The sequence below is a fragment of the Crocodylus siamensis genome, chromosome 3 (assembly GCF_052110815.1).
Source record: "Crocodylus siamensis isolate JL-2025a chromosome 3, ASM5211081v1, whole genome shotgun sequence".
NCBI lineage: Eukaryota > Metazoa > Chordata > Crocodylia > Crocodylidae > Crocodylus > Crocodylus siamensis.
Genome location: NC_143397.1, coordinates 206,449,146 through 206,461,504, shown reverse-complemented (window position 1 = coordinate 206,461,504; position 12,359 = coordinate 206,449,146). Strand labels below are relative to the sequence as shown.

The 12,359-nt window shown below is 37.7% G+C and overlaps 1 protein-coding gene across 2 annotated transcripts in view; it reads right to left on the bottom strand.

The window, feature by feature from the left end:
• Positions 1-5,619: 5,619 nt before the first annotated feature.
• Positions 5,620-12,359, bottom strand: part of ZC2HC1A (zinc finger C2HC-type containing 1A) — a 48,215-nt gene continuing 41,475 nt past the window's right edge. For both annotated transcript variants that reach the window (XM_090040218.1, XM_090040219.1), the window contains 2 exons: positions 9,439-9,549; positions 5,620-8,540 (listed from right to left, as the gene is read on the bottom strand). In XM_090040218.1, the coding sequence (XP_089896344.1) occupies positions 8,354-8,540; positions 9,439-9,549 (298 nt within the window). In that variant the 3' untranslated portion in view covers positions 5,620-8,353. The remainder of the gene's footprint in view (positions 8,541-9,438; positions 9,550-12,359) is intronic.

Sequence of the window (12,359 nt, the reverse complement as noted above, 5' to 3'; positions counted from 1 at the left end):
GCAAGAGAATCTGGTAGTGAACTTGGAGGATGCAGACCAGTATTTAGGTGCTGAAATCCACCTTGCTGAACCTCCTTCTGTACCCCAACCTATAATGTCACAAAGCATAAGAAAAGGAAGTTGAGGGCTACCAAGGCACAATGATCACAGCTGGAAGAAAATGCTTGAAGGAACTCACCTCACACATTACACTAGTACTTATTTCCCTAGAAATAAAGAAACTCTTGTGAAGCACTCCTAAGGGTGAAATGCATCTTGTGCAATGCTCACCCAAGACCTATATAATACATAAGCCTGAAAAATAGGACTCTACTGGTATCTAAGGGCTGCCTGGATCTAAATGGTCTCTACGCAGAGAATAGAATGCTTTTTTGGCAGGAAGGAAAGGGCTGGAGAAGGGTGTGGTATAATAAAGAGAAAGGCTACAGAAAGTGTTCTCAAATTAAAGGGGAAAAAAAAGAGGAACTGGTAATTCAGCTAGATGGGGGAAGGGAACAACAAATTATGACATTTCTTTAGAATCCAACAGGAAAAAGATTGCTTTTAGCTCCTCTAGCAGGCATCTAACTTAACCATTTCACTACTAACAATAGTCGTTATAAGCACCAAAAAAGTGTATTTATCTCACACAGCAGGATAATGCTATATCAAGTTACAGCTATGTAGACTACAGGTTATGCTTAGTACTTTTGATTAGATGCATTTGTTAAGAAGGCTGGATTATGATCTTGATAGGGCAAGTATAAAACCAACTCTTTCATACAGGGAAGAATGGGAAACCTGGAAATTCTTCATAAACCAATCCTACTCAGTACTATGTTACAATAATTTTCATTTTTAAAGATTTCTGAATCTTTTGTGTGCTTGAAAGATTAAAGATAACATTTTTGACAGCCCCAAGTCTCATTTTCAAACATGATTCAAGCACTTAAGAAGCACCATCTTGGTGAAAATCATGCAAGTGCTTTAGAAAATCCTAATTGCAATGTCTACAGCTCCCTCAAGCCATAGGAGACAACACTGAAATGGTCCAAGGTCAGGGCTCTACTTTCTACAGGCATTGTGTATTGCGCAAAGGAGAATAACTGTCAGAGGCATAAGCTCTCCTCAGTCTAATGGTGCCTCCAAAAGCCCATGACCCCTGAACAAGCTGGCCTCTAACGGTGCCACCCTACCCTGCCTTGCTTTCTGCCTACCTTCAGACTAATACAGCTAACCACCTCTCTGAGAATAATCAATTGATGACCAGTTAACCAGTTGCTGGCTGCCGAGCTCACTTCTTTGAAAGAAAATCAAATGACTAGGAGACTGTTCACACAATGTAGACAGACACTGCTAGTATAAAAACAGTGGTGCTCAACTGCTGCTCCCCACAGATGCAGATAGTTGGCAGGAGAGCAACGGCAATTAACTATGCCAAGCAGCCAAGATGTTGGGTCCAAACCAGCATGCACAGGGCCAGGGTGCAGGCCCAAACCGGTGCATATGGGGCTAGAGCTGAGGCAGTGAGCCCAAGCAGTGGGGCTGAGGCCCAGTGGCAGACCTGATCTTGCATGTAGCGTAGACCAAGGCTAGATTGCACTCGCACATTGACTCTGCGCCGAATGTGGCCCGTGGACTCAACCTGCACCACAGGGCCGGATAAACTAGGCACTCCTGGTATGAACACAATTCAGCACCTTAAGAGGAAAGCAAGCTGAGTACAAGGAAATAGAATTTACATTTTTCACCAAACTTCTTCCAGTGGTTTCTTTCTGGGATCTCAGAACGCAGTGGAGGATCTTTAATCTGTCTGCATCTGTGAGTACAGGACATGATTTAGCTTCCATAGAAAAAGGCTAGAAGTTTCAAGGAACCTCCTTGCCTTCTGAAACTCTGGGGACCAGTCTAAATTAGTTCTTCAGGGGTCTGTGGAAAATATCAATAGCTTTGCCTTGGTAAGTATCTAGCCACTGTCTGGAGCATCCTAGTATGGGTGGTACCTATATAATTAGTCTATTAAGGTGCCAAACTACCATACTTTCTGCCTATAATTAACACAATTATGCCCATCAAGATTAGGGGGTTAGATAGGCTTCTGGAAGGCCTTTCCATATCTGTGCAATTACAATATAACAAATAACAGATGACAAAGTTAAATTAAACATCATAAATCTAATTAATTTTAACAATTGCAGCAAATTTTACTAATTTTAACAATTGCAGCAAATTTTACTTATATTCAGTATTGATTCTCTAAAACTGTTAGTCTGTTCAGCATCTGGGAAGTGACATCATTTTCAGGTCTCAAACTATACAGAGTCCTAAGCAGTGCTGTGCTAGCCTATATTTGCAGACAAGCTCGCATTTGGGCATTTGGGCACACACAAAAGAAAGTGCCATATGGCATATTTGCTTTATGGGTAACAAGTGCCAAGATATTATAAGGTAAGCTTTATTAATTTATTTATTACATATTATATTTGCAATGCAAATTCAAAACAGAATTAACACTTGAAAAAACAAGTCAAACTTAAATATATTAAAATCAGCAATAAAAAAACCCCAGTCATTTTGTAAAAATGAGACTCCCAATGTTTACCATTCAATGTGTTAAAGCTCCAAGCATAAGCATAAGGACAGATGTAATAATTGCAGATCAACTGTGTTGTATGGAATGAACAATTTACACCAAAACCATTCAAATACAGACAAAAATAAATGGGTATTTTGGCTTATAGATGTATACACAAGCTCACACAAAGGACTGGCATTTGAAAAAGGAACAGTATTCAAACTTCACTGAAGAGCAGAGGCATTTCTGGTAGGCTGAGAACTTCAGAGCTCAGGCCCAAGATGCCCTCCACTGCTGCCAAAAACCTCCAGCACTAATAGAGCATAGGGCATAGTATTCTACCTTTGTTTAAAATTGAATGAAACTTCAGATAGCTTTGTCACCAATCAAGTCTGTTATTTACAGGGGATAAAATAATATCCTTTTTATTATGATATTTCTAATTAAGACATTCCTATTTAAAAGGAAATCCAAATAGCCCAGTCCCTTGAAACCTATGGAATAGTGCTATTTAGGCTGGATCCAGATGTGCAGCATGTGTAGTTTGTGGCACCACAAACCTCTTTGCAGGGCCAGAAACTGCACTCCCACCATGTTAAAAAGTGTGCAGCGTGGGCCACATTTTAAGTTAGGAAAAAAAGTGTGCCTTATATCATTCCCCTTTTATTTACCCTGGCAAGCAATTCTTTACTACCTAGGCAGGTAAAATTCACTCATTTATATTAAGCACTTAAGGTAGATTTAATTTTGGTGTTTGATTGAAAGTTTTTACTTATTTAATTTTACAACTTAGTAATAAAATTAAACTAGCAGAATAGCCCATTTTGTTGCAATACACCCTTTTAGGCAAAAAAATTAATCATGCTACAAAAATGAGTTTGTATTCTTTATACAATAATACATAGCACTGTGACGGATAACTATCATTTCTAGATTGTGTGGCACCAAGCCTACTTAATATTGGTTTATACTTTGTAGACTGGTTCGAAAAGATGTCAGCATACATCACAATAGGCATTACTCATTGGTTTTTAAGCTATGGGGACATATACCCTTCTGGTGGCCTGCTATGAAATAACTATTGCTTTCGGACATGATGTCCTACTACCCCAGAATCACAATACTGAACTAGAAGCACATTCTACTAAGTGAAACACCCTAGTTCTAACACTGAATCTGTTCCTAGAATTTATCTAATAGTCTGTACTCTGTTCTCCTCATAGCCTGTAGGTCAATCAGATGCAGTAAAGATGTAGGTTCAGTATCAGAGCACCATGGAGAGCTCCCAACACATGATTCAAAACAAATCTTTAAAGCTGAACTCTTCAAAGCCACCAAAGAAGTTTAATGGGACTACAAATCCCATTGAGAAACTATAAAAGTGTAGCCTGCAAGATCAAATTTCCAGAAACTGTGAGCAGAAATGAAAGAGTAAGAGGAAAGCATTAATGGAGGGACAGAGCAATGACTGAAAGCCAGATCCTCAAAAAAAGTATTTAAGTACCAAACTTTTATTTAGGTGTGGAATTTCCCGTTGATTTCAATACTTCTACTTAGCAGAATAACTTCAAACATAGTAATATATGGAATGGTAATAGGTAGGAAGCAAAATTAGCTTTTTTCCGCCCCTTAAAAAGCAGTCCCTTATTTTGTATATTGTAAATCTAGGAAGACAATATCTCAATGTGCTGAGTGACTGTTGATTTACTAAGCAACATTCTCACCATTTCTTAACTAACGTTATTGAAGAGTATGATAAATAATCTAAATCTGCTCTTACTGATTTTGATATGAAGTTAAGCACTTAAATACCTTTGAACATCTGGACCAAAATCTCTTGTCTTGTTTTTTGGGACATAAAATTTCTTTACTTGGTTCTAGTACAAAGAGCTGGCAGCCTAAACTGTGAAAAGAAAGCACCCAAGGCCTTCACAGGAGGGAATGGTAGTACATTTATGCAGAAACCCATAACTAACCTTCTCTTCAGCATTGGTTCTTTATGAAGGAACCCATCCTCAGCTAATGGCAGAGTGAAAGAACCTTTGTAAGTGACTCCTAGTAGAACAGTATGGTAGACAGTAAAAGGTCATAACACCATATGGTTGTTGCATTACTTCTGATTACACCAACAGTTGTTTACATTTTAAAATAGGCAGCGATAATGGATGTATTTAGTAGTTTGGAGGTTCATAGTTCTCTAGTAGCATTTGGCCCATTTTTATTGGGAATTATTAAATTAGTGTTAGCGATACAACTTTGGACATTATGGGCATGTCCAGACGTTCGTGGATGTTTGGTTCCCCAGGGACAACTAGCAGTGGCGCACCTTGCGATGCAGCTACTTGTTCCTGGGGAACACCTGTTCTACATGCACTTTGGCACACAGCAAGTTACCCTGGGGTCAGTAAGGGAGGTGGGGGCCAACACTGTGGTCCTGGGGGCCTCCCAGGGCTGCAGCCAGAGATCCTGCTGTGTGGAGCCTGACTGGCAGCAGCAGTGCAGCTCTAGGTGGTTCAGCTCTGCTTTTCCATGGAAAAAAAACCCAGAGCAGCCCCCACACAGGCAGCGTGCTCTTGCAGTGTGGAGAACACTGGACTGTGCAGTATGTGGCACTTCAAACGTGTTTGAGGTGCCACGTACCACACGACTGCACTTGCCTGGATGTGCCCTATAGGTCCTTTTTGAAAACACTACAACCAGATAAAGATGCTTGGGAAGATACAGATTCTCCAAATACTCATTAAGCTCCCTCCATCAGTGCTTACTTTTAATTTCTCTCCCTCCCCTCTCTGTCCCGATAAACTGAATATAAAACACATAATAAAGAATTTAATTAACAGCATCTGCAAATGAGTATAAAAACCACTCCATCTTTGTTTGCTAAAACATTTGGATGGAAAAGCAGGAGTCTGTGCTGCTAAAGTGTGCAGTGCAGTCTTCTGTAGACAAAAGCAGAAACTGAAAAATTTGCCATTAGATAAATAATAATATTGATACAACTGAATAGGCAGTAAGGCTCTGATAGCTTTACTCTGAAGTGACAAACAGGATAATCAGATTATAAATTCATATTTCATGTTTTTATTGCTGAAGATTCAAACACATACACAATATATATCAAATGTCACATTACGCGAATTTAGATTAAATTTGCTTAGGTGTGATGCCAAATTAAACTTTAGAATCTCTTGTAAAAACATGCATCAGTTCAAGCTTAAACACATTTTGTTTTTATGTACTGTTTCTGGTGATGTGGTTATAAAACCAAACTAAATGGTATATAACTCAAGGGTAATTTTCTCACAAAAATGGCTAAGCCCCATGTCTCAACCTCCAAAAAGCTGTAGACCATAAATCCATGTACTATAATGCATAAGACTGAAAACCTGACGTGTTTCAGAAAGACAAACTTACTGTATTTTACATAATTTCAACAAGTCCTTCAGCACATTCACTGTTTATAATAACATGTTCAGAAGCTTGTTTCCTTACTGTGCTTTTTCCTTTGTATTCTGTGGCCACATTATTATTTGTTTTGCAGGTTTGTTCAAGACTGCTTAGCTGAGGTAATATGATTATTTTAAAACCCCAAATGGTAACATTTTTGCCAATAAGTCCAAGCATGGAAACTCAATAGGTCACATGTTTAGTGCGTCAACCTTTAGTGTCCCTTTAACTAACTGACCCATATTGGGTTTGTTTCTCCATCTTTTAACAATCAGAACTCCCAGGGAATCAGTGAGGGTGAAATTCACCCAAGAAGGGAGGCTCCAGAGACTCGTTAATATGAGCCTGCTGCAGATTCTCTTTCTCCCCTGAGGCTTGCATGTACAAGTGACGCAGGTCTGTGATTTCTATATGTAAATATGGAACTGTTAAAATTAAAATTCTACCTAGCTTGGTTTCTAGAGCTCAAACTTAGCTAAGGTCCATCAAGTCTAGCTATTATAGAACATTTCCTTTCCTAGTTACCCACTTTAACACACTAAGTATTGACAGCATAATGGCAATTTCATGGATTTAAAATAAGATAACATTACACTGTGTAAAGGGGCAATTTTGAGGAGTGCTTAATTTCTAAGCAAAGTTACAAAGCAATTCTGCACCACAGAAATTGTCAATTCTAAAACAACAATAGTTTAGGGCCTGTGACAAGCCAGCCTCAAGTTAACTTGTGGGTAACCACTGAAGTCAGAGAAGGGTGTCCACAAAATAGATACCAAAGCTTTTGTTGGCCCCGTTATTTGCATTTTCAAAAAACTGTCGATACTATCCTAAGATTACATTACATATTACAATGCAATCAGCTACAAAATGCCACCTTAACATAAATCATACATACACTTATTATATTAGTGGTGGTAGCGAGTTAAGAGTAAAAATTTTTGACAAAACAGCACAATTCAGGAAAGGCACAACTAGCTTCTTTCAGACTGCATTTCCATGGATGACCAAAACCAATAAATCTTTCAAAACAAACTTCACAGACTAAGTAACCCAGCTTCTGACTAGTTATTTAAAAATTGCATTACAAAATTTAAACAGCCAAAGAGGGTCTGATCATGCTTCCCCTTTGAAGTCAATGTGAGGTTTGCTATTGACTACGTCTGCTGTACTAAGCCCAAGATTAGAAAATCATTTACAAATGTCGTTCACATACTATCACATGAAGCAAAACTGCTCCATATTACACCTACTTGCATGGGAATAAGAATAAAGTGATGACAACTTCTATCAAACCATTCAGTACTAATATATAATTACAAATATTTCTTCTGGATCACATTAAATTAGGAGGGCTATTTTAAAAAATGACATACAATTTATTTTCCACCACGTACTGCGATCATCCACTGAAGCCACTAACAAGTTCTCATAGCAAAAATTTAAATTTGGAGTATGTAAAGATTTTGCCTTTCCCTAGAAGCAGAAAGATGGAAGTAAAAAAGGGCAGTGCCTTGTAGCAGGACCTGTAGAAGGGAAGGAGGGCGTTGCTTTAGAAAGTAATTTCGGCAGTTGTGGTAAAGAAGAGTTAGTTTGGAAAAACTGCATTCTTTTTTTAAATTTGTGGTCCTATACTGATAAAATGCCTGTATAACAAAAGAAGGCTCTACTGGTTCTTGTAAAAAAGAATGTGGAAAGATGTATGGCAAAATGCAGTTAATATACATAAAGAATAAAAAATGTTCACACGGCTATTTATTTCATTTGCTTTAACATCTATTTTTTGAAGTAAACCAAGAAAATAATCATGAAGGCCAATTAGGATAGTATTTTAAAGACATATAATTATTGTATTTTCAATTTATAAGGAGGCACCCCTGTAGTTCTCATATAGCCTAACCAAGATAACTTCTAAGTCAGTGTGCCAAATGTACACTGATTTCTTCTTAGAGGAATTTTTAGCCCAATTGTTTATGGCTAGTTCTCTGTGGATGATTATCATCTTGGATGGATGACTGAAAAATATTTTACCTATTATGGTTATACAAAACAAAATAATCAACCCATTTCAACTGGCAAGTGACTTAACACATTTCTACTTCAACTATTTTCCACCCAAAATTAAAGTGTATTTCCTTGAATGGCACAGTTTTAGGTACCTGTTTTGTATGCAGTATACATATTGTATATATAAATTACTATGCAACTAAAAGGATTGCACTTAGCAAAGTTACAACATGGTGTTTCAAGTATGTTTGCAGCATGAAATCTAACCGGAAGTTCTCTAGCTTTCCAATGCAGCAAAAAGCAACAGAGCCTCTGGTCTTCTTTTCCATTTTGCTTTTAATAATATATTCATAGGACCATTCTTCGAATTCCGCATTCACAGCAAAACTTTGCCCAATCCACAGGGTACCTGGTTCCACATTCATGGCAGAATTTTGATAACTGCACAGGTGAATTTCCCTCACTGCTTTTTGAACTTCCTCCATTGACTGAGGATGAGCAGTCTCCACTGTCATAGCCAAGTTTACCATCAGACCTGTTCCCAGATAAAGAATGTTGTTAATATTTATAGCTCAATTCAATTCAAGCCAGTACAAGTATCCATGCAAAAAATTGCTAAAGCTATTACTAAGGGATTTTTTAAATTGATGTTTTAAAAAGGATAAATCTTCCATGTATCTGAACGTCCCTGCTGAAATACTCCTTACTTTCCAATAAAAATATCATTAAAGAAAAATAGCATAAGAAATAGAAGAAACAGATGCAACATCTGAGTCACTAACTGATCTAAAATGTTTTAATACTGGCCTAGTAATTACTTTATAAACATGTAGCCCTTACTTAAAAGCTCAAAATGAGTGCACCATATACCCAAATACAATTTAGCACCATAGCAGAGAAGAGGGACGCAGGCGGGGAGTGTGTGCGCGCATGGGGGGGGGGGTCATTGGTTTTTTGGGGTTTGTTTTTTTTTTTTTTAAAGACAGACTGGCTTCTGGTGCAATTTCCACACATGCTAAGCATCACAGTTCCAGCTAACTGCAAAGGAAGTGCCTGGTGTTCATAACATAAGGAGATCGGGGCTGTGGTATTTTCTCTGGGCCTTGTTGAGTTGCAACTACAAACTTCTTATTTTCTCAGTTTCTATATGCAATGATGAACTTAAAGTTTTGTATTTTTAGGTTGAAAATCATTGCATTTCCTTAACACTTCCAACTTCCAACTAATATATGGTGTTCCCTTATCTTAGAGAGCTATAATTTGAAAACTATATAAAGCTAGGGCCCAAAAATCAAAGCATACTAAAAATGTTAAACCCACAGACTTGAATTAAGAGACTACCACTGTTTGTGAATACTCCTTCCCAACAGAAGTCAAGTACTTCCTTAAACTCATGCCCATTACTAACAAGAGCACAAAAAATTAAAAACTACCTGCTTGAGTAATTTTCTGCATTGTAAGTTTTTCTTTTGTTTGCTAGAGCAGCTGTGCCTGAACTTCTCACCAAACTGGGAGGTGTTGATGTTCGAGTTTTTACTGTACCTCTAGAATAGATATTTAGTAAAATTAATTGTTACATTAATAAATACAAGCTTTAACAAAAAAAACAAAAAAACAAAACTACATAGCCATGACATTGCAGCAATTTGCAAGAGCAGCAGCTCATAAGTCTTCACCAGTGACAGAGTACAGAGACCCAAAACTGATTAGCAAGGACCACAGAATGTCAGGATTCAAATCAGTGAATAATTTTAAACCCCATGGTCCAATGGCTTACATATTCATGTATCATGCTGGAATAAAGGTAGGACACTTACCATTGGTTTCTCATGCTACAGAATGTTTCTACCTCCTTACTGACAGCAAGAGATTTTTACACTAGGATTGACAGAAGTATTTTGAAGGATGGTGGTCTTGAACCCCTCCCCTTCACAGCTACTGTCAAGTAAGCCACCTGACTGACTTCTTGGGCATCTTTACATACGCTCTGGGGTGGGGGGAAGAGGGAGACCTTTAATCAGAGCTCTAATTAAAGCGCTTGCAGTATCCCGAGCTTCAAAATGGTGGTAGGGGCACTTCAACTAAAGATTGTTGAACTATCTTTACTTAAAGTGCTCCCACCACCATTTTGAAGCATGGGGATGTGGAATACATGAGACACAAAGGCTGCTGGAGTGTGCTACTTAGCACGCTCCAGTAGACATTAGCACACATCAGAGCAGGCGTTGGGCACGTGTGTAAGTACCCTTTGTTCTCAGCCACCTGAAGACATTTAAGATGGTTATTACTTCCCAGCTTATGGAAAAAATAACCACCTTTGGTGCAGCCATCTTTCTTTTCAGTATGAGTACTGGGGAAACATTTCCATTGTTCAAAAGAGCAATAGCACCCACCTTTGATAGCTTTGTCAAAATTACTCTTATACCAGGCTTCAATGATTTGGCAATAGAAGGGAGGGGGTAGCTCTCAAGAACAGCCATGAAAATGGAAAGGAATTGGTAGTACACAGCTAATGATATACTCATGTTCAACTCAAAGTCTGTGGTCAAAGTCTACTTGATTTGAAGAGGAGGAGGCATTCTAACATCAACAATCTGTCTGCATTCCCTCAGGAGCTGTATTATCATGAGGAGGAGAAAGCATCCTTCACCACTAGCAGCCAAAAGTTAGTTTTATTGCCTTGTTCCAAAGACTTGCCACAAACCATGGTTGGGTGGATTTCTAATTTGGTGCATTTTCACTGGCCTTTAGAACACATGACATCACATACATAGGTTCCAGCATATTTCTATTAATCTAAACATTCTTCACCCGCAAGTCATAATTTTGACTTTCTTATGCATTTGTGAATTAGGTTCAGTGTGTGGTAAAAAAAATGAAATGATTGCATATAAAAAAGCATGTCCACTGACAATTCAAATGCATCAAACAGAAATTCACAAATGAGTTTTTAGGCAAACCCCAGTGCTCCTTTCAGCATTATAAGCATCTTTAAGACTAAACTGTAGCAACTGTAAGGAAGAAAAATGTAAACTTCAATAAACTCAAATGCAATGTTTACACCACAGAGGACACAAACCAATGAGTTTCAAATATTAGACAGCATGTTGTAAATATATATTTTAAACTTACCTGCCTCAGTAATAGCCAAGGATAGATTAAGGCAGGATTCTTGGCTCCTGGGATTTGGAACCAGTGGTCTGAACATTGCAGTGGAAAATTAAAAAAGGGGAGTGATCAAACGATTAAACACAAAAATTAGGAACTCGAGGCCTATGTTCAAAATTCAGCCAAATAAAAATGGATGCAAATCCCACTGAAGTAACTGGGTTCAAGGACAGTTACATGTACTTATGTCAGGAAAGAAGAGGGCCCAACACCCACTAGCTAATGCATTGGTACTGCGCCATGGGACAACTCAAATGAAACCCTCTTATAGTTTTCCTATGACAAGACGGACAGTCCTATCAATCTATGAAAGGCATTGGAAGGATTGCCTCATAAAAATTCCTGTAGAATACAGTAGGCCTTAAGTTATTTAATGGGAGGATAGCATTGCTTGACTATAGTTTGGCTAAGAGGAGAGCAGGCAAAGAAAACTTTCAGGTGAGATAACAATGTAAGGCACAAATCATTTTAGAAAACTTAAGAGTAAAATGTATGGAACAAAACTGGAGTAAAGTTTGCAATGTGCCTCAAGTAACTTTAGTGGTTTGATGATTGACAAAGCTAATTTTAGACAAAATAAAACTTACACGAGAAATAAGAAAAGGTGCTCCTCTAATGTCCATATACCAATTAGGAATGCTTTCATATTTTTACCCTATTTAATAAGGCTTTTTATATTTTAGGTAAGTGATAGAGTATGAAAACCAGGTCCACTTTGGGCTTTCAGCCTTGAACTATGGTTCTTATCAAATTACCCACTTGCAAGTATACCTGGTTAGTGCTATTAGCAATTTTTTTTTTTAAAACTTTTCCTAATGGGTTAGCCACCTGTTAGTGACTTTTTAAGATTTGTAAGACAGAAATTGTAAGATTAAAGTAATTTCAAATATTGATAAGAATGTTATGCTTTGAGATAAATGTGCAGTTTAGAATTTTTAATCATTTGCTTGAAATGTCTTATCCATACTGTTTACTCATTTATATATCATATTTCTATATTTCTGCATTGAATTTGCTATTAAAGTTTTAGGTTTTTATGCTGTAGATCAACACTCTGTAAATGATCATTTAAAAACCCCTAAACCAAAACAAAGCCCACAACCTATGCTGAAAGTACATTAGACTATGGTATCAAACTCTCAGAAGTAAAGAAATGCCAGAATTAAGGCAGTTTTTAGATACATGA